This window comes from Pteropus medius, unplaced genomic scaffold (assembly GCF_902729225.1).
Source record: "Pteropus medius unplaced genomic scaffold, Ma_sr-lr_union100, whole genome shotgun sequence".
In the NCBI taxonomy this organism is placed as follows: Eukaryota; Metazoa; Chordata; class Mammalia; order Chiroptera; family Pteropodidae; genus Pteropus; species Pteropus medius.
The window spans coordinates 6,850,939-6,877,588 of NW_024355206.1; the positions used below are offsets into that span (position 1 = coordinate 6,850,939).

Here is a 26,650-nt window from a genome sequence, read left to right on the forward strand (position 1 = left end):
AGGATGTGTCTTTAAGCTGTTAGGGATTTTGTCAGTGTTTATTCAAGTCTTCATAGGCCAAGGTTGAGGCCTAGGTGAGAGCAGAGCTCTGGCTAGTTTGGTCTTTGTCACCTGCCACATTCTTCCTTTCCTCCCTACTGTGCTGCCTGCTTGGGTTAATGGCACCCTGTCCATCCAGGGCCCCAGCCTGAAGCCGGCCCCTTTGGCAAGAGGCTGGCTTCTCTGCAAAACCACCATCCAACCCTGTTTTAGTGAATCTGTTCCCTTTGGAGCTCAGTCTCTCCCTCTTTCCTTCCCCACCCTTGTTTCTCATTTTGCCATCACCCAGACCTCGGCAAGGGGAGGGATAGTTCTGGAAGAAAATGGAACACTAAGAGATAAGCCCCAAAGTCTGTAGACTGGCGGAGGCCAGCCGAGAAAGCCGGTGCCCCAGACCAGACTACTCGGCACCACTTCCCACCAGCTGGCTGGGGTTCCCCCTTCTGGAAAGAGGAAAAATACACGTTTCCCAGAAGCCACCAGGCACAGCTCCTTCTTCCGCCCCTCCCCTCCCAAGATCAAGGCTGGGTTGGTTGTCCTGGCAGCTATGTTCAGTATGGGATTTGAAAAGAAACGAAAGCTCCCACATGTTTGCAAAAAAGAAAAAAAAAAGGTTCATTTCTCTCATCCTTGTATAATGACCCTATTGAACCCCTAAGGATGAAAGTGCCGTACGCTCTGGGTTTCTTACTACAGAATGGCTTTGACACACATCCACTATAAATAAAGCGACACCCAAATGAGCGAACAAGGCCATTCCCACTGCACAGACTCAAGTAGCACAAGTTCCTAACCAGTCTCCTCGGCTGGTGGGTGTGGGTCTCAGTCTCACCTCTTCCTGGTTGTACCAATTTGTGAAGGTTATGGATTTATTCATTTCTGGGATGCTAAAAATGAACATAAGACCTGCCTCAAGGCCTCAGAGGCAGAGCCGGTGCTGCGGGCATGCCACCTGCACTTTACATGAGAAGAAAAGTGGAGGCCTGTGGGCGCGCGGTGGGAGAAGGATGCAGGAGCCAGGAGAGAGGCCTGGTACTCAGCTGGGCAATGGCAGAGTCCCATCCCCAGGGACGCCAGCAGCGAGAGCCCTGCTCTGGGTCAGGGGACGTATTTCCAGCTCCATTTCTATCACTTACATCCAGGAGAAGAGGCCAAAAAGTATCATTTCCTGTCTGATACTCATGGTGAGTATGCAACAACAGCTTCCTTTGTGTGGGGTGTGCTCTGTGCCTGTGGCACCCCTCCGTGAGTGCTGGGGAGACAAGATGGTGTAAGGGCTCCATAAGCAGGCTCTGGAGGCAGAGAGCCAGGTTCGAATCCTGGCTCCACACCTGTGGAGCCTATGACATGTTGCTTAACCTCTCTGAGCCTCAGTTTCTCATCTGTGAAGCTGGGGTTATTTTACCAGCAGCAACCCTTCCTGGGATTGTTGTGAGGAGGAGGGCTGGCGTTCGTGTGAACGTGGCCCCAGTCAGGGTCCAGTATGTTAGCCATCATGATACTGAGGACCTCCGTTAGGCCTGGCATCCCTCCCCACATATGTGATTCCATGAAAATCAGAGACGCCGACTCTCCTTGCAGGTGAGAGTCTCTCGGTGGGTAAGAATAGAAAGGTAGTTTGTGGGGAAGGGAGGCCAGCGTGTGTGTGAGCACCTGTGGGTCTGTAGGAGCTGACTGAGCCCCCAAGAGAGGACTTGCGCTGGCATGGGCAGGCACACAAACATATACAGAGGCTCTCAGTGAAGATACAGCCGTAATGATAATTCTCACAGTTAACCTGGATTGCACACTTACTACGTGCCAGGTATCGTTCTAAGCCTTGTCCAAAGAATAGTTTAATTCTTAGAAGAGTAGAGGTAGCTGTTCTTTTGAGCTGCCATTTTACAGATGAGAACACTGAGGGAACAGAGAAGTAAAATGAGATGTCTGAAGGCAGAGAGAGTGGCCTAGCGCAGACACCCACGGAGATGCCCGACCCTCGCCTCGTGTTTATTTTCCTTTTTCTTTTTCTTTTCTTTCTTTCTTTCTTTCTTTTTTTTTTTTAACATAGACACATTCGTTCTAACGCAGCGTTCTCACCAACCCGGGCCCTGACGTGCCGCAAACACATTTAAAGTGAGCACTAATGGCTCAGAACACAAGAAATGGCGTGTGGGCAGAGTTCTGAGACGCTGTGCGGAAGAACTGGGCCTGCGGGAGTGGACGTTGAAAGGGCGGCGGCGGTGATGCCTCCGACGCCTTGACAGACGACGGCACCGCGGGCGCTAAGCGCGGGGCGCAGTGCGGGCTGGGCGCGCGCGCACCGCTGTGCGCTGGGTCCCCACGGCCTTCCCCGGGCCCTCGCTGCCCCGTTTGCGCCGCGCCGCCCAGAGCTCGAGGCCAAGCAGCCTTAGGTGTTTAGGACAAGGGCCCGGGGGCCCGCGGAGACCTGCGCCTGGGTCTGGGACCCGTGGACACGTTCTCCCCGCAGGCGCTCGCTCGCCGTGCCCCATCCGGCGCTCACAAGTCCTCGGTGGCCCTTTTAATGGGAAAAGAGCGGCCAGCACGGTCGGAAACATGTTATTTATAATTCATGGGCCGGTCTTCGAACCCTTTCAAACGAAACCCACAGCGATTTCTTTGAAAGAAATGCCAGGACTCTGCTCAGAAGCCGCGGGTTTTCTAAGGACGGCCCGGCAGCCGCAGAGAGTAAACGACCCCGCCCGCCACATTTGTTTCTGATTATTAGCTTTGCCGCTGCTTAGCGAAATGTAACCGAAGAGTTTATAAAAATCGTTTCTTCGGGGAGCCGGACACGCGTTCGACCCCAGCACTGAATCTAGAGGGAGCTGTGCGCTTCGGGTGCAGAAAAGGATGAAGCGAATCGACGTCAACCCCCCACCCGCAAACGTGCAAGTCGACGCTGGAACCAGTGCGTCTCCGGAGTCTGCGTCCGGCGCCCCCCGCCCCGTGTCCCGACTCAGAAGTTTTCCCGAGGCGGCGGGTGGGGAAGTCTGAGTTCATCCGAACCGCGGGGGCGTTCCCGGACTCTCGCCCTAGCACGGGTCCTGAGAACAAAGGCGCGCGAGAGAAGGGTGGCCGGCTGGGTGCTGCCGGTCGCGTCCAGCAAACCACGTCTTCCTTCCCCCGCTCTCGTGCCAAGAGGCTGGGTTTGTCAATTTTGTCCTTATAGAGAGGAGCTTCGGAAGGCGAGCCCCCTCCACACCCCAGGTATCCACCTCCGCGGCCAGGCGCGCCCCGCAAGGCCAGCAGGTAGCTGGGAGCGGCTGCGCCCGCGGGACTTCTGCGTGGTGACTCGAGGTCCAGTCCGGACACCGGGGCGGGGAGGCTCGTCGCAGATTTCGGGGAGGGGGTTGCGCTCCATTGTTCACTCCGGCCAATCAGGCTTGTCCCTTTCCTTGCAGCCAATCCCGCGTCACACCCGCCTTCCACCCAGCACGCCTGCCCACCCGCCGCGGGTCCCCATGGCCTCCCCCGCACCCCGCTTCTGGAGAGGTTGGTGACGCCGCAGGTCCCGCCCCCGGCCCGGCCCGGCGACTGCGTGCTGACGTCATGCTGCGTGCGGGCCGGTGCGGTCGGTCCTGCAAGTCCGCGGGGCCGGAGTTAGTTCGCAAAGAGCAGGCGGGGCGCGCGACCCTCGCACTGTGCCCAAGCTGCCCTTGGCGCACTCCTCCTTCTGCATGGTGGACGTTATTTTTCACTATCCTTTTCTGGGTGCTATGGGGGATCATTCCAAGAGTAAGTCTTCCTCCCTGTGCGGCTGCGGGTGTTTGTGCTTCACGGGCGGCATTTCTGCTGTAGGAGAACGTGTAGTGGATTCTACAAGTGGCTTCCCTGTGACGGGGCACTAGCGGAGAAGCCGCCAAACGAATGCCTTTGGCCTGCAGGACGACTCATCCGTTGGAATCCTGCTGTTTTAATTCATAATTAAACACTTTCTCAAGCCTGCGGGGCTGACCTCAGGCTGTGAAATCTGCTTGTTCTGCGCTAAGGCAATTAGGGGTGATTCAGGGGGTCGGGGTTTTTGTTTGCTCGCTTGTCTTTTGGTCTTGCAAATAAGGGTTCCCCCAGCTTGCTCTGGAAGATTTAAACCAGTAAATGTCGGGGAGGACGCGAAGAGACGCCGCTGAAAGCCGACATGCGGTCGGGGCTGGAGGGAGTCGCTGCGGGAGGGACAGGTTGGCACGACCCCGCTCAGCGCGGACGCAGCGGGTCCGCGGTTCTTCAGTGTCCGCTTACTGTTTCTTCTCAGCTACCATACCATTTTTTAGCTACAACGCCAATCCATAAAACGGCCGTGTCCAAATGAATGTTATTAATTATTTTTCGGTGCTGGGCGGGGGGGACAAAAAGCTCTCGCTAATTCTGATTTTGTTTTTTCGTTTCCAATTGTCTGGACCTTTACACAGTCCGCTTTCTCTTCCCTGTGGGTGCAGTTCCCGCTGGCGCGGCCGGGCGTTGGCTGGCCTGACTCGCTGCACTCTTCCCGCAGAGAAGCCGGGCACCGCCACGTGCGTGGGCTGCGGGAGTCAGATCCACGACCAGTTCATCCTGCGGGTGTCCCCGGACCTCGAGTGGCACGCCGCCTGCCTCAAGTGTGCCGAGTGCAGCCAGTACCTGGATGAGACGTGCACGTGCTTCGTGAGAGACGGGAAGACCTACTGCAAACGGGACTACGTCAGGTGAGGCTGCAGGGACCGCGGCCCGGCCCTCGGGGATGGCCGCTCCCACCCGGGGGTCGGGGGCCGGGGGCCGGGGGCTGGAGCCTGCGGCCGCGCCTTGACAACTGCCCTGCGCGCACAGGCTGTTCGGCATCAAGTGCGCCAAGTGCCAGGTGGGCTTCAGCAGCAGCGACCTGGTGATGCGGGCGCGGGACAGCGTGTACCACATCGAGTGCTTCCGCTGCTCCGTGTGCAGCCGCCAGCTGCTGCCCGGCGACGAGTTCTCCCTGCGGGAGCACGAGCTGCTGTGCCGCGCGGACCACGGCCTTCTGCTGGAGCGTGCCGCGGCCACCAGCCCGAGCAGCCCTGGCTCGCTCCCCGCGCGCGGCCTGCATCTGCCAGGTGAGCCGCACCCGTGCAAAGGCCCGCGTGTGGGCCGCTGGCGCTGGCACGAAAATTGTCCCTGGTGTGTGGTCCTGTGAGTGCAGAACCGCATGCTGGGGACATAGCCCAGTGTGTGTGCGCCCGTGGGGAAGCCGCCTGTGGGTCCGTGTGAGCCGGAATCGTGTGTGAGTGTGGGGTCAGTTGTGGCGCATGTGTCCTCCGTGGTCAGTACAGGGGAAGCGGTACTGGGAGCGGGAATGACAATGGGGACTCTGAAGTGGGGCCTGCCTGGGGATGTGAGGGACACAGCTCCGTACCAGTGCAGGCCTGGCCTCTGAAGGCCAGCCAGCCAGCGGCGAGAGGGGTCTGTGGGTGTTGAGTCCCAGTTCCACGGACAACTTAGCCAAGCGCTCATGGGTGTGGAGGGAGGGGACCATGGCAAACTCAGGAGCCCCAGAAAACGCCTCTGGAAGGAGTGCTCTGCGTTTTGATGCGGCTGCCCGGAGGTGGGGGCCGAGTGCGTGGTGGGAGCCCCTTGTGCCCGGAGGGCGGCGAGCACCGGCCGGAAGCAGCAGTCCCCAGCCCAGGCTGCGCCGCTGCTGCTGTGCGGCCTGGCAGCGGCCCTCCGGTGTCTGGCCCTCGGTGCACTCCCCGGCAGAACGAGGACATCGAGCAGGGCGGACTAGTCGTCGATGGCTATCCAGACCTAAAAGCGCCTGGCGGGGGGCGTGGAGACCCGGTGCAGACGGGGAGTGAAACGGGACGGAGCCGGCGCCCTTTTTTTTGTTTGTGGCCTCGGCGCGGGCGTCGGGCCGATTCCCGGGTGGAGAGAACCCGAGGCAGAGCGAGGGCAGTGCCGGCGCCTCTGGGCCGGGGACCCTGGAATCTCGAGGGAGGAGCCGCGCCCAGGCCGGCCTCTGCGGCCTTGTCCGAGTGGCTTCTGAAGCGGGGGCAGGGGAAGCCCCTCGTGGGCTCCGGGAAGCGGGGGACAAGCCCGCAATCCGCCACCTCCAGCGCCCCGGACGCGCCCCACTCCTCTTCCTCCGCGACTCCCACTTCTTCTGGAGGGCGTCCCTTGTCCCGCGGGCGTGTGCGGGCATCGGGGATGAGGTAAGGGCGGGAGGTTCGGCCGGAAGCGGCCGCTCCGCGCTCGGGGAGTCGGGAAGGGACTTCACTGCACGGAGCCCTCCGGGTGGGGCGAACACACGCAAAGGGAGGCGAGCACAACGAGACGAGCGAATGTGAGGGAAACGCGATCGAGCGGCGGCCCGTCGCTCATCCCGCGCCCCTCCGCAGACCCCGGGGCTGGCCGGCAGCCCGCGCCGCGCCCGCACGCGCACAAGCAGGCGGAGAAGACGACCCGCGTGCGCACGGTGCTCAACGAGAAGCAGCTGCACACGCTGCGGACCTGCTACGCCGCCAACCCGCGGCCCGACGCGCTCATGAAGGAGCAGCTGGTGGAGATGACCGGCCTGAGCCCGCGGGTCATCCGCGTCTGGTTCCAGAACAAGCGTTGCAAGGACAAGAAAAAATCCATCCTCATGAAACAACTGCAGCAGCAGCAGCACAGCGACAAGACGGTGAGAGGCCGAGGCCGGCGCTGGTCGGGTGGGGCGGGTTCTGGGGAGATCGGGGGATGGCACTCTCCAGACGGCGTGTCTGTGCCTTGAGAGCAAGGCCTGCCGCAGGGCTCAAGGCTGCTCAATGGCTGTGTGAGGTCCGGTCTCGGTCTCAGCGGCACGCCGGAGCTGGGGTCCGGGGCACAGCTCGGAGCCCAAGGCGGACCGCCTGTGCCCGCCTGCCTGTCGCGACTGGAACGCAGGCCTCCCGTTCCCTCGCCCTGAGGTCCCAGCGCGGGGGCCGGCCCCTGGTGGCGGGTTTGCGGGCCCGCGGTGACCTCGCTGGGGACGGAGGGCTCACTCGGGTGCGGTCGCGCGCGCGCCTCCCGGGACAGCGCTTCAGGCCCCAAAGAGCGGGCCAGCGCCCGGCCCCCAGTTTCAAACAAAGGTGGGCGGAAACTCAAGACCTGACTCGAGCGCGCCCCACGACCCCCGTTCTTGTCCCGAAGAGCCTCCAGGGCCTGACCGGGACGCCCCTGGTGGCGGGCAGCCCCATCCGCCACGACAGCGCCGTGCAGGGCAGCGCGGTCGAGGTGCAGACGTACCAGCCTCCGTGGAAAGCGCTCAGCGAGTTCGCGCTGCAGAGCGACTTGGACCAGCCCGCCTTCCAGCAGCTGGTGAGGCCCGGCCCTGGCCGCGCGACCTCAGGCCTGCGGCAGGGGTTCCGCGACGAAGCCCAGGTGGCGGCTGGGGAGTGGGGGCTCCCGTGGGATGGGCGGCTGGGACGGTGGCAGGGGGCCGCAACCTCACCTCGGCCCCCGATGCGCCCTAAGCCAGGCCTCGCTGGGCGGAGCGCTCCCGGGAGAGGCCCAGGGAGGAAGCCACCTCCCGAAGGGCTCGGCCCCCGGCTCGGAGCCCCGGCCCGGGCGCGTCCTCACCGCTCGCACCTGTGCCTCCAGGTCTCCTTCTCCGAGTCTGGCTCCCTAGGCAACTCCTCCGGCAGCGACGTGACCTCCCTGTCCTCGCAGCTCCCCGACACGCCCAACAGCATGGTGCCGAGTCCGGCGGAGACGTGAGGGGGACCCCGAGCCCGCGGACCGCGCATGCTCCCTGCATGAGACTCGCCCGTGCTAAGGCCCCGTCCGCCGAAAGCTCCCGCCTTTGTAACTGTTATTACTGTTATTTCAAGAGGACGGAGAGGCGTCAGCACTGCCCCGAGCGCCAGGACGCACCCGCTTTCCCAGGCTGGACGGCGCTGCTCCCAGGACTTGGACTTTTCAGAACGGGAATTCGGGATTTACTAGCGTTAGCTCTGCACCCTCCTCTGCCTGCGTCCGCGCCCCCGCGGCTCCCGGGGCGCCGCGGGGAGACGACGCGACAGCCCAGAGGAGCAGCCTCGACCCCGCAAAGCGCATGAATGCCGAAAAACTAGAAACGGGACTTACCTTGAAAATGCTTAAGTTATCCGTCGACGGAGGACAGAGCGTGTGAGCCTTTGCCGAACAAAACGTAAGTTATTGTTATTTATTGTAAGAACAGCCGTTCCTCGTGGGACGCATATTTTCGTCTTAATAAAAACTCATTCCCCGCTGCCGCGCTGTCCTGTGTTGTGGACGCCGCGGGGGGTCGCCCCTCAGGCCCGCGCCCGCGCCTCGCGCGCCGTCGCACCGCGTGCCCTCGCACCGCGTGCCCTCGCGCGGCAAAGGGGCGGGCCGGGCCGGGCCGGGCCGGCGGCGATTGGCCGGCGCGCGGGGGCGGGGCTGCGTCCGTCCCGGAAGCGGCGCGCACTTGCTCGCGGCCCCGCCCCGCCCAGCCCCGGGGCGCGGGTCGGCGGGAGCGCGCGCGGCGGACGGGCCGGGCGTTCGGGCGGGAAACGGCGAAGCTCGAGTGGCCGCGGTGGGGCCGACTCCCAGCCGAGGTCAGGCGCGCGAGGATGTCGGCTCCGCGTAGCCGGGCCTCCGCTCCCGGCGCCCCCGGCCCGGGCCGCGCCGTCGTCCCACGTTCAGCGGGTGCGCGGGGCCCTCCCGAGCCCGCTGCCTCCCGGGGCCGGGCGGACGGGGCACTTCCCGGGCGCCGCCCCGCGGGTCTCGCCGGTTATTAATTCCCGTCTAGACGGGGAGAGGCGGGCGGCGGCCCCTTATCTGCGCCGGCATCACCTGCAAGCGATACACCGCGGGAGCCACAGCGCCCCGCCGGGAGCGCGGGTCCACCCAGACGCAGTCGGGCGTGTCCTCGGTTTATTTTCTTTGCAGACCCGAATGCCGGGGCGGGGATGGCCCAGGTCACTCGGTGTGACATTTCAAACCCTGCCACTTGTTTTCTTGAAAACTGGCTTTAGAGCTCGCAGGAAATAACCGAGAGATACCGAATCTCCAGCAGCCCCGGGCGAGCGCACGGAACGCGGGCTCAGGTTTTCCCCTTCGCGAGTTTAACTCTTTGGCAGCCTCACTCGCCGCACTCGGGAGCTGCCAGCCAAGCAGCCCACCCGCGACTCTTGAGAAATCGCTGCCGTTGGCTTTGTTTCCCTGTCCCTCGAGTGAAATGACCCGCAAGTACATCGTTCTCTGCCCGGGATTTGTTTTGAAAGACGGCAGTGCCCCGAGTAGGGGGCAGCTGTGGTGGCGGGATGGAGTACTAGGCGCCTTCTGCTAAAAGCCGTGGCTGCTCGCACGGCAGAGCTGACGGCAGGCACCGTCGCCCCGTCGCGAGGGAAGGCTGGAAGTCGGGAGGGCAGTTATCGAAAGAAAACGGGAGGTGGTGGGGAAAATTGGGTCACGTGTCTATTTTGCTTCCTGAAAGTCAAGGTGATGCTAGCACAAAAATTAAAAAGGACACTTCCCTTCGGGATTTAGGAAACGGTGCTGCAAACTTAGAGATAAGGGAAGAGATACGTCGGGTTAATGAGGACCAGCTTTACCTCTCAAGGATCCAGATAACGGTTTTAATAATCAGGGTTAGGCTCTTTGAGGCTTCATTCTCTTAACTTAGACCATTCCCTCCCAAACAGAAATAGTTCCTTTTACCTTTTGACTGGCCGTTGGATAGAGGGCTAAACTTCCAAGAAATCTTCCTTTCAAAAACTTTTAATTTATCCACAATATTGGGTTTTGTCATCTTAAAAAAAAAAAAAAGGTTCTTGAATAATTTCATTAATGGTTGTTAATTAGCTCCAAATTTTTTATTTTGACAGCACTATTTTAATGTCATGAATGGAAACATCTGTCTAGTCATCTCTTTATCATTCATAGATCGAAATCTAATTCCTCTTTTTGATGTTTTTGAATACTGGGAAATTACCCAGATAAAAGTGGTTACTGTATATTGGGATGCCTGTGTCTATCTGTATTTACTGTATTAAACATCATAAGCTTTTCCCCTGTAGTTTCTTGCCAGCTGCCCTAAGTGGCACATTGTTTTCCAGGGAAAGGAGTTGACTTTGAAGCTTTATTACAATGGTCCCTGGTGAGGTGTCGGATCTACGGTTGGTTAGTTACATTAATATCAGTTTTAATGGCTCCCGGGTCATTTTTAAACATCTTCTGTAATACAGTAGGGATTTTCTTGTAAATTAAATTGCCTGTAACAATTACAAGTCTTGTATTTTATGTTTACTGAACTTTTAAAGTGACATCCCCAATTGTGTAGTAAAAAGTCAGTTCAGTAGGAAAGGCCATAGGTGGAAGACGAGAGTTCATTATTTGACTAGATTCACTTTAGGATAAGATATTCTCCAAAGACTTATCTAATAATTTGGATAGCTCTATGAAATTGAGGCAGTAGATTCCCAGAGATGCAAAAACTTTTGGATTTTATATACAGAACACAGATTGAAAGGCTGCATAATTCTGGGAAATTCAGAGGCCCTGTACCAGTATTCCCAATAAACTAATAGTGAATGAACTGTGGGACAGAAACCATCCTTTCAATTTTGAATATGGAATAGCTTAAAGCTCACTTCTGTCAGAGTTGCAACTACTGGGTGTGAGACATTGTCTAGAATCGTTCTCAGGAAAATGTGAGATTCTGCCACTGCAGCTTTGGGGGAGGGGCATAAACTGCCACACATTGAGTTGGCCCCGTTTTCCCATACAAGTGTTCGCCAAAGAGCAGGAGACTTAGCCGGATGGCAGCGGGTGCTGGAGAGAGGAAACAATGAATGAATAATAAACTATTTGCAGAGAAGTTTCCAGTGGACTTGTGATAAAAGCAGGAAATTCAAAGTTTATTAAGCTGATGTAGGGAAGATTAGAGGCTTTTAAATATGGGTCTGATTGATGTAAAGGTAAACTTTCCTCAAGATACAGGGACTGGATGCAATAACGAGGACTGGGTAACCAATTACAGACGGCACCTTGTTGACAGAGACTGTGCATGGAGTTAGACGGAGCAGTAAGGGGAGAGGAAAAGGGCACAAGCAAGGACAGCACTGCGACCCAGCTCCATTTACAGAGCAAGTCTGGGCCCCCAGCAAGCTGCGGGGATGGGCGGGAGTGCCAGGTGAGTGCAGCCTTTGGATGAGGGCACCTCCCTGGCTGGAGACTCGAGGCAGGGCACCTAAGGGGTTGGTTTGGGGACAGAGGCGGGAGACCCTGTGTTGGGGACGAGGGAGCAGGGAGAGGGGGTGGGACAGTGGGGTGGAGAGGAGGGACACCTCCCTCGCTCACTGGCAGGGAGCTCGAGAAGAGCCGACCCCGGCGGGCGGAGGTGAGGTCGGACCGAGGTCACAGGGCCCCGGCCGGCCGCCTAGAGAAGCGGCAGCCTCGGTGGCTCGGCCCATGGGGAGGAACCCGGCTGGACTGGGTTACAGGTTTACTTGCGAGCGCCCCGGTTCCCGGGCGGTGGCTGCGGCGTGCCCGTCACTGGTGGCTCTCGACTGGAAAACAGCCTGTGGTATCGTGAGGCGTTTGGGCGGCGAGTCTCATAAATGCGATTTTTCCTCTCTCGATGGACCGCCCGGGTCCAGGCACCGTTGTCCTGGGAGGAGGGGTCTCTGCGCCCCAGGGGCTGGGCCGGTCTGGTCCGCAGGAGCCGGATGCAGTGTAGACGAGCAGCGTGGAGCCCCGGGTCCCGGCGGCAGGGGCGGCGGGAGCTCCGAGGGCTCAGGGTGCAGCCGCCGGCTTCTGTTGTGACATCGGGCCTCCCCCTTCTCGCGGTTCGTGAAGCAGGGAAAACGCAGCGGCGGCAGCTGCGTGAGCTGTCCCCACCGTAGGCGGGTAGGTTTGCTTAAAAACAAAAACAGAAACACAAAGAAACTTCTCTTCCAGCCCCCGAGTCTTGCATCCGATTCGTACTCAGGCCGTTTTCCACCCAGATCTCAGTTGTTGCTACATCCTGATCCTCAAAAAAGACTGCGCTGTCACTTGGTGTCCCTCTTAGTGCACCCCCTTCAGGTGCAGAAAGGTGGGTTGGGGGGGAGGAGGGGTCCCACGCACTGGAGCCGCTGTGACCTGCGACTTCACTGGTCCCGAGGTGGCTTCAGTTCACGTTCATTTCAGAAAATACCCGCGGTGACTCACTGTGCTTGATCTTTCCGGACTGGGCTTATTCTGCAGAATGACTTCGGTTCGGCAGTGCCCGCGGCTCTCCCGCCGTCTGCTGGGAAAGGTTAGGCCGACCCACGGAGGCAGTGCTCTAAATTCATGTCCAAAGGCCGAAGGCATGTATGTAATTACAACGTAGAAGTGTTATCTACGTCTTTACCCCAAACCTTAAACAGAAACATTACGGCAGCTTCACTTTAATTAAGTCTTTAAGATACTTCTAGGGTCGGAGTAGCATTTTTCTTTCAAATTTGTTTTGTTTTTACCAGAAAAGTCACCACTGCAAACAGAATAAGTTATTTTATTACAAGAACAAAGCAGACTTGCTAATTTTTGTCTAATTTCACCCACGTTACAAATACAAAACATATATTATAGGATGGAAGTTACTAAACTCCAAGGTATTGTGCATAAATGAAATGAACTCAACTTGCAAAATCAGCAAGTAGAATGTTAAAGTATCTACAGTCATTATAAATAGTTCAAAGTATATACCATATCTATAGTACAGGGGGAGTATACACATGTGAGAATGGGTTTCTTCAGGAGGCGAGAATGTCTATTTGAACGATTTAAAATATGAATGAGGGTACTCAGATACAGAACCACCCAAACATTTATTATTTTTCCTTTTGTAAGAAAAACTGTCGAGCTTCTTCCCAGGCCTGCTGAGGAAATCTGTTAGCCAGTTCAAGATAGTCTTGGGAACAAAGGCATCTTCCTGAGAGGAAAAAAGGAAAATAATTAAATTATAAGAAGAGAAATTCTTCAAAGTTTAAGCAATTATTTTGATATCCGACCACAAAATGGAGACATAAACTTCAAACAAACCATGATGCAGTGTATGTAAATAAACAAGGTAGTTGATCTATCTCTATCGCTATCTATAAAAACTATATTTTAATCACAATCCATTTTGTGCTTCTAACATAACCTCTATGTAACACATAATGAAAAAAACTTTTGGAATCCAGAGTAAGAAAATAGTCAAAAATAAGGATAGTGATCACAACACAGTGACAGCCGTATCTTTTTCCTTAAATTAGCCTTGTCAGGGTATATCTGTATATAAACTGGACTTGTTTTCTAAAATAGTCTAATTGGTATAAAACATGATTTTAGTTTCAATATAACTTTAAAAATGCTCAATCTGCCATTCAGTCGGTCATCTAATAAAGCAAAGGGAAGAATTAGGAGCTTTATTAACTACCAATGTACAGAAAGCAAACACTTTCATGACTGGGCAGTCACTGAGCAGCAGCGAGTCCTTACAAACCACAGTTCTTCCTGGGCAGTAGGGATGTGGTACTACCCGGAGCTCTTTACACTGAGCTTCACCTGGGCAAAGAACTCCAAATGTCTTGAAGCATTTTACGGTGACTTAACCTAAGCAAAAGGGGAACAGATGTCAAAAGTACAAACTGACAACTAAGTAAGGTGTCATCATTTTTTTTTTAATCAAGGAAGCATATTATGAGCTGTCACCAAATACAGCGATGACTGAGCAAAGCAGGGACCAATTCCCCACTTGCTGTTTTGTGGATTAAGCTCATTGTAATCAGGGTAAGCAATGGAGGCAGAGGAGATGGTCCGCTGGGAAAGAAAGAAGGCTGAGAGGCTCCCAGAGGCGCCGGCCAACCGAGCAGACAGAGGCAGCCCCTGGGATTCGCCTGCCAGATACGCAGCTAATGGCGACTCATCCTTAGAGTCAGGAGAAAAGAAAAAGGGATGTCTGCGCTTCTTACTGGCAAAGAAAATGCCGTGCACTTAAAAAACACATCGGAAGATTTTTCTAGGTATTTTCATATATTCGCGATCGAAAGGATTGTTTTGTAAGAGATAGTAACAGAGTATGCTGATATCTCCCAAGTAGCCCCCGATCACTTCTTTTTCTTTTCTGACTGAGTCAGGGCAGAACTGAACTTCCACACTAATCCGGCTCGGACAAATGGCACCGACCGTGATGTTGACTTGCATTCATAAGGAGGGGCACAGCTCTCTGTTTACTTCTGTGAGTACTTGAGTTACTCAAACGTGACATTTTTCAGGATAATGTTACAGCTCTATTCCTCTTCTCTTCTATGTCCTTTTCAGCACCTGCTCACTACAGATAATTGTGTGTGAGTGTGAGAGACAGAGTCCAAGACGACCCCCTAAGGGAGGGCTACTTGGTGGGTACCCGAGAGGGTCCTGCTGGGCGTGGGCCTCTGACTGGCCACTTTAAAGACTATCAAACTAGTGGAAGAACTGGGGAAGCTGGGTCCGGGTCCCCATCCGAGACACTGTCACGACCTCAAAGAGTGCCTGCACACCAAGCTGCAGTCTGGAGGATTTTAAAAGTAAAAGTGTACTTAAGAATTCTACATCTCCAGCTCTGATCACAGGAAACACCTCAGCAGGAACACTACAAGGGAAAAAGTTTGTTAATCTGACAGCATTTTCTCCATGTAAAACAATTTTACCTTCCTTATTTCAATCAAAAATTCAAGTACCTGCATTAAGGGGGAAAATATGGGTGCCTGTCATTGATCATTTTATTCCGAACATGGCTAGGGAACCAAATCTCTGTGAGTTCAGTATTTATGTGAGTAATGCAGGCCAACATTAATGATCTGATTGTCTCCTATATTCCTAAATAAACTCAGCAGTTATGCACCATTTATTATATCTCGCACGAGTATGATTTACACGAAGATGTTTTGTTCCTTCGCTTCCATAGATTTCTTCGTATATTCTGATGCACTCCCGCTTAACGACAAAATCAGTTTCTTTACCCGTTGAAATATACTTGGTATCCGAATAGCAAATATTTTAGGAGATGTAATAAACTGGTTTCTCTAACAGTTCCAGAAGGTGGAGTGAGAAACACGTCCATTCTCCTAACGAACACATGACATTCAATTTCAACAGAGACATACCTTTGGGCTGATAAGACTGGTTGTCTGCCTGGCCTGGAGTCTGTGCAAAATCCTGTGAGAGACGAGAAAAGTATTTTTATACCAATGCAACTTTTATACAAACAGGGAGGCTTGAAAAATGCTGCTGAATTCTGAGGCAATTATTTTTTTAAGATTCCTTTGGAACCCAAATATAAAAGCTGAAGAAACTGATGTTATGTAGTCCAGATTCTCACAAAGTTAAATCAAGTAGTGATGACTTAACATTTGCTAAGTATCACCACCGCCAGGTTGCTGCTGACTGTGGAACCACAGCTTCATTTTATGTCTGATAAACTACACACTTTAGTCAAATTTACTGTCTTAAAATATTGCCAGAAATTTAACATTTTTTTAAAGCACAACTATAAAAGCCCTTAAGTAGTATGCGGCTGAATCTTAAAGTCTGATAACTTTTAGGTGGAAAATGAAAAATGTACTGGATAATATGTAAATTTTCAGAAATTACCAGCTCGTATTTTTAGTATCATTTTCTAGTGACTATTAACAATCTAACACACAGAGACCTTGCAGAACCATTTTATAAAGCAAAATCCAATGTTCATTTATCCCCTTGAACACTGTTATTTATAGGCAAAAAAACATTTAATTCCACTAATTTAACATTCTATCGCAAAGAAGCATTATAAGCGATTTCTGTAGTATTTATAGCATTCGTGTGTTAAAACGTATGTTGAATGTGTGTTAAATCTACATTCACTTACATTTAAATGTGTGTCGAATGTAATAGAGCAGAGTGGATTTAGAAGTACTTTGAGGTCAGTACCAGATGAAAACAAGGGATATATATGACCTTTACATTCTGACATCATTTGTATTTTTATAAATTGTGTCCAAGCAGTTGAAAATATGAGACTAAGTTGCTACAGATGCAAAATTTGCTCTTTGCTCAACTATTACCGTCTTGGCTGAGGCCCCTCCGCTCCTGCCGTAAAAATTGCGCCTCACCTCCCTGGCCACCCCTCCCCCTTCCCCGCCTTACTTTTCTCCACGCACTTAACACACGCCTGACTGCTACTGCTTTCACGCCTTTGGTTTTTGTTTGACTCCTCCCACCTTACTGAAAGACCTAGGAAGGCAGGACTTTTTATCTGTTTTATTCCTTGCTCTGTTCCCAGTGCCTGGAGCACTCACAAGTTACCTGTTGAATGAAAGAATGAATAATCTGAACATCAGGTAACAGCCTTAACATTCTCTGTAATGTATTTTCTATTCAGTTTAATCCGAAGGCTCTAAGACTATATGAAGAACCTTAAATGTTGGCGTGATGATACATCGTATGACTTTTTAAGGTTTTAATTTAACCATAAGACGTTCTTTCTATGAAAATTCATGCCCTACCTGCAGGTCTGAATATCTTTGAAAATTTTTTAAGAAAATGGAAGCCAGGCTTAAGCAAAACAACTAAGCGGAAAATAAAGCATTTCTAAACATAATCGACCTAGTTGTGTTTATAAGTTGATCATTAAAAAGTGTAAACCACTAACTGTTTCGACGCCGAAGAAGGTCTGGGGCACCATCACACCCTTTCAACAGGGGTCTATGGATATGAGCCAGAATAAGGGACGATACAATTGCAGAGCTCTCCTTTCTCTGCTGTTATTTTTATCTTATTGTCTGCTAATCACGTGTGCATCACGGAGCAAGAACTCATTAGTTTTATGGTGCAACACTGGAAAGAAAATGGAAGACTTCCAGCAAATATGATCTACAACTGCGGCTATTAGTAAGTACTAAAGAATAGCCAACTTGATTTGTCTACTGCCAGTTGACGAAGTGAATTTAGACGCTTTGCTATAGCAGTGATTTTGATTCCAGTCTAACAGAATTGAACTGGATCAGAAAAATATCAGGCCACACTTAAAAGTTTTAGATTTTTATAAAAGCAATGACAGGGTTTTTTATCACACACACAGATGGGTGTCTGTAGATATGTAATCCATTCATTGAAACATTTACAAATTAACTGAAGTTTTAACTGATCTTCAGTAATCATTATGTATTCCTTATAGCTAGAGTAAATGCAAGATGAATGTCACGGTTAAAACCTTAAGAAAAATCTGGCAGTCTTTTAAACATTATTTCCTTAGTCAGGGTTTAGCATTTCATTAGCTGAAAAAAATGTCCTTTCCTTGAAATCCTCCAAGCAGAAATTACACAACACTCAACCCCGGTTTTACTACCCTGATATTTTAGAAATTAATTTTCAAGCACAGAAATACGTGAATTTTTTGAAAGGGAATGCGGATGGCAAGAATAAACAGCTGGTTCGCTTTCACTTCTCAAGAGCATCGGGCGCGGCACAGAGCTACCTGGATGAACGTGGCCAGTAGAACGCAGCTCATCTCTTGCTCCAGAATGATCCTGTTCTGACGGTTGTTGTGACAAGCGGCGATGAGCGAAGGGAACAGCACTTTGATGAGCCGAGGGTCACTGAAGTATTGGAAGGGCAACTGGCAGAGCTGCTGCAGCACCGTTGGGTGGCGGCCGGACTGCACGACGACCTGAAACGATGACGGACCCCAGGCCAACTGCCAAAAAGCCCCACCTGCCCATTGGCCCCCACCCCACCAGCATGCCAGTGACAACCACGGAGAACACGGTGAAGGCGTGCACGGAGGAGAAATGAAGGACTCCTAGCTCCTTACCTGATCTTCATTTAACTGATCTTGAAAGGAGCAAAAATAAATCTAGTGTCTAACTCAAGGAAAAGGCTCCCGCATTTCTGCAGCCATTTAAAGGTTATCAGACTCCATGGCAAAAGCACAGCCGCCTTGGCGAGAGGATGCCTGGGAAGCGCACTCACGACACACCCGGCTTCAGCACAGTCCCCGGCCCCACTCTCCCCACTCTCCCCACTCTCCCGGAACGTGGGGCGGCCAGAGTCCCATCTCCCGGAACGTGGGGCGGCCAGAGTCCCACCTGCAAAGAACGACACCCTCTCCTGCGGCCTGGCCTGCGCACTCCCCCCCAGCCTTGCGCACAGAACATCCTGGACACAGACAAATCTGTTCCGTATGCAGACAAGTCCGGGAAAGAAAAGGAGATTGTGAGGGGAATGAACAGTTCAGCGCAGGCACCAGAGATCCTTCCTCCGATCCACACTCCTTATCTGTGTTTCTATCAGTGCCACTGAGTCTCAAAGGAGGATTGTTTAGATAAATGGGACCGTTGTCTTGAAGCAGTCTAGGTTTACGGCTGTGTACATTTTAAGAAACGGGGCAGTGCAGTTAATGGGCTTACAGTGGAGCCTTCCCAGTCTGCTCCCGAGGCCCGCACAACAAACTAAGAAATGTCCAAATGAGATCTGTTTCAAGTGACCTGGACTAGACCGTTCGTTCTAATAGGAAAGAGCTGGGTGACCCAGGGCCCACCTCTTGCTGTAGGAGGAAGCTCACAGGAGGATAGGAGCACTGTAAAGTCTACGGTCAGGCCTGTAAATTGTACTTGGAAAGACACGACTTTACAGGTACACACCCTGACAGGACTGCACTCAAATTAAAACCAGAAGGAAGGAATGAAGCAGCGGAGGCAGGAGACACATAAATTATGGGGATTTACAAGTTTTCAAAGGACTTTTAACAATACCTTAAGAACACACCCTCTCCGATGATAATGCAGTTTGGTTTAAGGACAAAGTCAACAAAGTGACAGTTCACATATTTTAGTTCCATAGTTAAAATGACATCAAAACCTTCAGAGAATGTTGACAGGGACTTGTTAATACCTCCAAATCCCGCAGGAATTTTAAAGACTTACGGTGTGACAATTCAGCATTGCCACTTAAGACACTGGCTGAGAAAAATATGCCCTATTATCTACTTTATTGATAAAGCATTTGCTTAAGTCTTTATTTTAATTATTAGCTTCAAATTTTGTAGCACAGCCCAACAATGCCACTTTATAATTCATAATAATACCATTGTCGAAGTGTCTTTTCTCCCTTGGGACAAAAATTAAGGACAAGTTTTTTGGGGGGGACTCCACTGTTAAAATGCTATCACCAGAACACACATGATTGGAAGGTCCCATGCTGGCCAGTCTGGCTGGCACAGGCATGCTAACGCAAAGGTGACAACTCCCAGTTCTAATAGGAAAGAGCTGGGTGACCCAGGGCCCACCTTGAGAACGGTGAATGAGAACGTAAGCGCTCAGCCGGAACACCACCCCCGGCTCCCGGCCTTCACTGGGGCACAGCAGAGTCCTCGGGGGGCTGTCGGTCCCCTCCAGAAACGGAGCTGGCTGTCAGATGCCCGTGGAAGAAGTGAGTCGAGAAGCTACCAGCGCTGTAGGGAGCGACCTGCCAGGGGCCATGACTTTTATGTTCCTGGACTGTAGAAAACGCACGGATGCAGGCGGTCTACCCGCAGGACCGCCTACGACAGAGCGGCAGGTCGCAGAGAAACGGTCCAGACGTGAGCAGCAGTGAGAGCCGCACTGCCTGCCTTGGCTGGGAGCCAGAGTAGGGCATCTAGCCAGCACTGTCCTTCGAACCACACTTTAGATGTGTGGGGAGACAGGGTTCGGAGGCCCAGGACGGGCCATCCTGTAGCACTGAGACGCAGAAGGTGAGACCACTGCTGGTGATTCCGGCAGGCCTGTGGCCCCGGGGCGGCAGCCTGATGTCGTGAGCCCAGCCGGACTGTCGCCTGGATTCGGTTAAGCACTTTTATTAGGGGCAGGGAAACAAGGCTGGGATACCGACAGCCCGACCCGGACGCCCAAGGCCTTGGACGCCAGGAGAGAGTTGCCAACAGGCTTCTGACAGGTGGGGGGCGAGGGCAGGACTTAGTTCTACCTTATCCGGTCACTCGCTCCCACGTCATAAGGTGGTCAAATGTCCCTTAGACTGCTCGAGCTTTCCAAAGGCAGCAGAAGCTCAATAGAGAGCCATCACGAAACACACAAGTCTTGCCGAATTAAAGGAATGGACGTAATTCAGTGAAATCTCTTATAATACGATGTTTCCTCACCATACACCTTCCCAATGGAGCTGTGACCTTTATTCATAAAGGTGGCCCACTCTGAGCCTGCCAGGCCATCTGTCCCTCCCTTTGGGGTCCACAGCTGGCACCAACCTAAAGGGGCTTCCCACAGAGCCCATCCAGCACTGCACTGAGCCCTGGGCGTCGGTCTGGGATGGGGGCAGGGGGCTGGCACGGCCCGTCACTGGGGAACGGCCTGTCAGACACCATCTCCACCCGCACGCAGAGCAGGGCGCCGAGGAACCCAAAGGGTCGCCGACGACGTTCAGATCAAAAGACGCTGACGCTGAGCCTCCCGCTTGCTCTGTGGTGTGCTGAGGGGCCACGGGCTCGCTTCTGCCTCTGCTGCAGTCACCTGCCGGCCATGTGGCCCTGGGCGAGTCGCCCAACGGCTCTGGGTCGAAGGTGGAGAACTTCCACTGCCGTGTGACACACACGCCCCTCGAGTGGACAGCTCGGTTTGCACCCAGTGAACAAACTTGTGCAGCCGGTGCCGAAATAGAGAGAGAGAACGAGACCGGGGTGCTGGCTCTCTAACTAGACCCTGTCACCGAAGACCCGATTCCTGTTCTGAATCTGAGACAAATCATGCAGACGCTCCGACTGTAGTACAGCACACGAGAGCGTACTTCGCGGCCATCTCGAGCCCCTTCTGGAGCGTTCTCCAGAGAGAGGACGGTGGGAAAGAATCCGGGCACCGAGAACGGGTGTCCTGTCCCCGTGCCCTGGTCCTCACTGCTTTGTTTCTTTCCTGTCGCTGGGGTAGGGGACGGAGGACACGGAGAGGGAGAGGCCCAGCCCCGTTCTCTCCGGAAGCACCGACATTCCGGGCAGAGGCGGCTGCAGACGGGGCCGCGCCGGCCTGGGAACGGCGTCCACGGGAAGGAAGGGACGCGGAGCGGGGGGCGGACGTGCTGCTCGTCAACGGCTGCGCGCTCTATCAGGTGAGGGGACCGGGGGGCACCAAGCGAGGCCCGGGAGGGCTCCCGACTCAGCACAGTTGGTTCCTGAGGCTCTAGGGACACCCGGGGCATGCTTCCGCTCTCGGGGACACGAGGCATGGATGACTAATCACAGACGCCCGAGTCAGCAGAGAGGGGACCCCTTACCTAGGGGAATGGGGCCCGCAGGCTAGGATCAGATCGGGGCACCTGGACACTGCAGGTGGAGGCCCCGCGGCGGCGGCTCCGGCCGCCTTCACAAACCACCGCAGGCTGGTGGCTTCGACGGCCCTCGTTTCTCACGGTCCTGGCGGCTGGGAGTCTGAGCAGCGTGCGTTGTGGAGGTGGCTGTCGTCCCGCCTCGCAGACTGACACCTCACGGCGCCCTCACGCGGCCTCCCCTCTGCGAGCCCACCCTCACGACCGAATGTGACCATGTTACCTCCTAAAAGCCCTGTCTCCAGTACAGTTACGTGGAGGTTAAGGGTCAACATGTGAATTTGGGGGGACACAGCTCTGACTCCCCGTCGCCTGGCCAGAGTGATGCTTCATCGGACAGCCAACCTGCACGACCAGGCACATTTCACAGGGACTGCGTCAGCTGTCTCTCCGCGGCCGTGAGCCAGGAATGTGCAGGCCCAGGCTGTGGGGTGTCGGGCGGCCTTGTGCTCTGGGTGTCAGTTAACCAGTCAAAGCCCCGGGGTCCCTTCTATAAAAGGGGCAGATGGCAGCCTTCAGGACCTGGAGGACGGCCCTAGGAAACAGTGGCGGTGACCGCGGTGAAAAGAGCAGTGTTCGTGCCGAGCGTGGCTGCCCGAGTGCTCCTGGGCTGGCTCTGCCCTCCACTCCCTCGCAGGACCCGAACCCCCGCCCAGGCCGGTGGGAGGGTTCCCACCACCCCGCCCCCAGCCCTCCTCGGGCTGCTCCCCGGGGCAGGGGACTGGGCAGCATCGGCTCGTCTGGCTGGGACTCAGCCCGGGAAGCCACTGCTGCAGCCCCTCCCTGGCGCTGCCTGCACAGGACAGAGCCGGGGTGGCTGCCAGGACCTTGCGGTGGCGGAGTAGGAAGTGTGCTCTGACATCTCTGAATAGAAAACCCCACATCAGCGCGAGCCCAGAAACGCAGGTAAGTGGAGCCGGCCAGGAGGGGCTCAGCCCGGCCTGTGCGCAGAGGCTGCCGTGCCGGGCACGTCCATCTGAGAGTCAGCGACAGAGGGCGGCCGGTGCCTGGCCTGGGGGTCACACCACACTTCTGAGGTGCAGGTGCCACTTTCTGACTCAGAGACCTCGATGGTGGGCACATTGTGCTGCCTGAGGCGTCCACAGCCAGTCCCTCCCCAGTGCACAGGCCGACATCCTGCCCGCCCCCGTGATGGCGAGGAGGGGGGCCTTTGAGAGGTGACCAGGCCACGAGCGCGGAGCCATGGTGAATGGGGTCGGTGCCCTCGAATGAGAGGCCCTGTGAGCTCCGCAGGCGTGCCTGTGTGGACACAGGGCGAAGCTGACATCTGCGACCCGGAACGGGGCCCTCCCAGACCCGACCCTGCCGGCTCCCTGACGTTGGACGTCCAGCCTCCAGGACGTGAGAAACTGACCTGTGGCTTCGAAGCCCCATCTGCGGCTCATAACTGTCACCTGCCCGAGCGCTTGGGGGCGACGCTGGTCTCACCCAGAGGCAGGCAACCCACACTTGGCGGACACTGCCGCGTTAAGAGTCTGGGCGACACCCTGCAGAGCGGGGCTCGTCACAGGCAGGGGCAGCGCTGCAGTCTGCCTGCGAAGGCCCTCGCCTGCACCGTGTGTCTCTGAAGGCCGGGGGCAGACAGGGATGGCCACCCTTCTTTCAGAGAAAATCTACCACTCACAAAGTACAAGACACCTGTCCCAGGTCCCCCAGCCAGCCGCGGCGGAACCGGGCCCGGAACACTCAGTGACCCGGCTCTCCGACCCAGCTGGGGATGTCAGACACGCGAGGCGCCCGCCCTGCGCACACGGGCTCTGTCGCTGGCTCGAGCGCATTCCTATGACTGGCCACTGGCCAACTTCTCACACGGCTTTGCCAGCACCGACGAAGACGAGGATGACACACTGCCACCCTAAACAGACGCAGCCAACCGACGTACACGGATTAAACCAACACAAAAGGCCTTTCTTCAAAACCCTATATTCTGCTTGGCTAGGTATCAAATCGCCAGTTCTTGGCTCAGTTGCTGGGCTCTGCCAAGGGTTCATCTCAGATGATCCGACATAAGACCTTGAAAGAGGAACGGTGAGTGATGGGGCTAGACTCTCCGGAGTGACCTGTTGGAACCTGCGACTCTGAAATGAGCACCGCCTCGTGACGGTCTCGCAGTCAGATGCCTTTAGGGTTTTAAGTGCCTTCCAATCTGGTTGAACGTATCTGAATGAAATGCTGTAACGCGTACTACATTTATCATGTTAATCCTCGGTATGACCAGACTAGTTTTTCCCAACTGTTAGAGAAAAAAAGGAAAGCGGATGTAGGGCACTGAGTAGTCATCGGTCTGGTGCAGAAATGCAACAGGCCTGGGGACAGTTTACAGATATGTCGCCTGCAAAGTGACAATGCTGCACTCACTGCCTAGGACACCGAGAACGGTGGCGAGTCCATGGTGTCACATAAATGGGAACAGCCCACGCCTCCTCAGCCAGCGGCAGAACCAGGGAGCGAGCGAGCAGGAACTCACCCATTCGCAAACATTTCCTGCGCATCTACCCCAGCCAAGTGTGGCACGAGGCACCTGGGACAGGGTGTTGACAAGTCAGAGACATCCCTGCTCTAACCGAGGGCCCCGTCTTTCCACAACATCCATGTCAGTTACTCCAAGGATTGTTCTGCAAGCTCCGACAGAGTCCGCCGGCTCACATTTCAGAAGCGAGTCTAATAAAAGCGGTTTTCTGGCCTGCAGAGGCTGGAACCAGCACATGAGACCGCTAAACATAGGTCAACCGACAACACGAAGCAGCAACAGCTCACCGAGTGACACGGTGGGAAATGAAACGATTTGGAGTAGAAATAAGAATTCAAAAAGTTGCCCAGAATCATTTCCCGTAAGAGTAAAATTCCTTTCCATTTTCAGTGGGTCTTCAGAGCGCTACCGTCTTGTTATAAAATGTCTTACCACCTTTGCTCACCTTGAAAAATCTGCTCCCCTCCCCGCAAAAAGAAAAATCTGCTCCCACACACGCGAGGCCTCAAGCGACTACTCCAGCGGGTACTCCTTTCAAGAGATCAAAAATGTATACTGCGCTAAGTCTAAGTTTAGGGAGGCAGGAAACTATAGTAGTAAAAAAAGGTCACAAAGAGCTAATGTTTAATAAACACTGTGTTTTAAAAGGTAAGTTGGGTCATCTGCAAAATTCACTTATGTGCAAATAGCTCATTCCCTGACCACACCAAAACCACGACACTAAATAAGAAAGCAGAAGGTTCTGTAGCAGTTTCTTGCCTGCTTCCCTGCCTCCCACAGACATAACCGTGGTACCTGCAGGAAAATCTCCAGCTCTCTAGGACTCACCTGCTGGTTTTGGTGAGATCTACAAGTGATCCTGAATTTCCCCTTATTTGCAAGAAACTCACTCTATCAAGTGGTTTCAGAAAGCCCTGCACCTTTATTTACTTTCTTTTTTTTTCCCCCCCTCAGAATGCCCTTTGGTGTGTTTCTAGACACTGACATCACTGTGACCCCAGCCCCGTGCTTGCCGTGGACCAGAAGACAGAACCGGCACATAGCCCCGCCGGCTCCAGATGCAAGAACAATTGTTTAGGCAAAGACCGGCAGCCGGGAACCCCCAGTTTTCAACAGCCTCAAGGCTGTCAGCTCCATGGGGGCAGGAGCCGTGTCTGTTTTATTCCCTGCTGTACCCCTGACAAATAACAGGTGCCCAGTAACCGTCTGGGGATAAAAGAATGAGGACTGAGCTCAGGTCCCCAAACCCGACTCCAGGGGATTATACCCACCACATCGAGCCCTGGGCCTACTCACCCCAGGGCTGTCAGTGGCCTCAGATGACATGACTCTGGATCTGCAAGAACAGCGAGCTGACCGGGCACCTGGGCCAGCAGCCTACCGAAGCCAGCAGCCTCCTGGCACAATGGCACGGGGAGCAGGGGCAGGGAGGGACAGGGCAGCTTCTTCCAGCAAGCCGGTGAGCTGGGCTGTCCAAGCTGAGGCCACAGGCTCTGTCAGTCAGTGTGGCAGGGTGAGCGGGGCAGCAAGTCAGGCGGAACGGATGCAAACAGTTAAACCTCAGCGAGGCAAATTCTTTATGCCGAAAAATCCTTTTGTTTTTTTCCTTTTCTTGTCAGAGACAAGATATCCTCAACGGAGGAGCAAAAATAGGTGTCTAGACATCTAAATTCATTAAAACAGACAGCGAGAGAGTCTGTACGTGATCGGAACAAAGCATATTTTTCTAGCAGGGCAGAAACAAAGTAGTTGCCACATTCCTCCCTCAGAACAGGTCCTGCTGCAGCCGGGTGGCCGGGCCAGGCCAGCACACGTGGCTCCAGACGAGTCACATCAACCTGAAGCCCAGGCCCGAGCCTGGAGGCCCGGGACCCCCGTGAATCGCTGCATGAAACCGGCATGCCGCAAGCACACGCGCCTCGCTCCTCTCACCCGGTGGCAGGGCGCAGAAAGGGCTTTATTTAAATATCACAGGAGAAGAATCTCAAGAGTCTCTCCACACACATCGTCCAGTCCAATTCAGGGCAGAGAAACACAGATTGCGTCGGCTAGCACTGCAGACAGAGTCTCCTGCTCCCGAACCAGCGTCAGCCACCAGACAGGTCTCGAGGCTGAGACGAAATGCAGAGATTCCGGCGGACGGTGCGGGAGGCCGGCCCCTCCGCAGCAGCCTTCCTCCTGGCGGTCTCCCGGCTCCCCGGTCAAGGACCAGCAGAGCATCAAGGGGGAAGGAGAAGGATGCAGCAGGATCCCGGGGAGAGGCTGAAGCCAAGAGCCGGAGACTTGGCCTGCACAGACTCTGGGAATCTGGTGATTCTAGAAAAACAAGGACTTTCCTGAAGCAGCGGCGAGGGGCTGTCCTGTGTCCCTCCAGGGAAAATGGGTGACAAGGCCCCTGAATGACTATTCTCTGCTCCCCTCGAGAAAGGGGCTCTGTGCTGGGACCAAAGCAGAGGCTGCAAAGGAGGCTCTGGGGCAGGCCCCGCATCCAACACCGTCCTGCGTGTGCAGGGAGAAGCCGACTGAGAACCAGGGCCCCCCACTAACCCTGGGCTGCCCCAGCCGCCCACGGTCCACACAGCGTGGTGGACTTCGAGACAGTCTGAGCACACCGTCCTCTCGCTGGTAACCTTGAGCAATTCACTCCTTGTCCCCTCTGGCAATGAGGGAAGGTGGACTAGACAGATGTTCTCGGAAGGTCTGTGGACATGCAGAGATACAGCACCCTGTGCTATGAGCACTCACACACGTAAGCGATGTGTGTTGCCTACACCTGTACAGATATCACATCTGAATATGGTGAAAAAAAAAAACCCAACTCAGAATGTTTGTTTTCTTAAGAAAGAATGGAAAAAATCATCGCAAAATATGCGG

At 54.5% G+C, this 26,650-nt stretch overlaps 2 protein-coding genes across 7 annotated transcripts in view; one reads left to right on the forward strand and one right to left on the reverse strand.

The window, feature by feature from the left end:
- Positions 1-3,500: 3,500 nt before the first annotated feature.
- Positions 3,501-26,578, forward strand: ISL2 (ISL LIM homeobox 2). 6 transcript variants are annotated; one of them, XR_005651867.1, is made up of 8 exons: positions 3,501-3,777; positions 4,532-4,721; positions 4,843-5,102; positions 6,381-6,664; positions 7,153-7,320; positions 7,603-8,152; positions 20,892-21,069; positions 24,731-26,578. XR_005651867.1 is itself a non-coding variant. In XM_039858332.1 (6 exons), exons 1-6 carry the CDS (start codon positions 3,720-3,722, stop codon positions 7,717-7,719), a joined length of 1,077 nt encoding a protein of 358 aa, XP_039714266.1. In that variant the 5' UTR covers positions 3,501-3,719; the 3' UTR covers positions 7,720-8,234. The 6 variants fall into 6 exon arrangements, 1 of the variants encoding a protein (XP_039714266.1); XR_005651865.1 differs by lacking the exons at positions 20,892-21,069; positions 24,731-26,578 and adding exons at positions 8,896-13,042; positions 14,094-14,843; XR_005651866.1 differs by lacking the exon at positions 24,731-26,578 and having other exon boundaries at positions 20,892-24,117.
- The window catches only part of SCAPER (S-phase cyclin A associated protein in the ER), a 166,924-nt gene continuing 152,738 nt past the window's right edge, over positions 12,465-26,650 (reverse strand). Inside the window, exons 28-31 of the mRNA XM_039858331.1 lie at positions 25,073-25,112; positions 17,453-17,776; positions 15,102-15,153; positions 12,465-12,904 (exon numbers count right to left, since the gene is read on the reverse strand). Of these exons, the coding sequence (XP_039714265.1) occupies positions 12,804-12,904; positions 15,102-15,153; positions 17,453-17,776; positions 25,073-25,112 (517 nt within the window). The 3' untranslated portion in view covers positions 12,465-12,803. The remainder of the gene's footprint in view (positions 12,905-15,101; positions 15,154-17,452; positions 17,777-25,072; positions 25,113-26,650) is intronic.

Bases quoted from the DNA above. Each gene is read 5' to 3' on its own strand.
- ISL2 (XM_039858332.1), top strand. From the start codon at position 3,720: ATGGTGGACGTTATTTTTCACTATCCTTTTCTGGGTGCTATGGGGGAT. The intron at 3,778-4,531 runs GTAAGTCTTCCT...CTCTTCCCGCAG, and splicing joins TATGGGGGATCATTCCAAGA to AGAAGCCGGGCACCGCCACG. The intron at 6,665-7,152 runs GTGAGAGGCCGA...CTTGTCCCGAAG, and splicing joins AGCAGCACAGCGACAAGACG to AGCCTCCAGGGCCTGACCGG.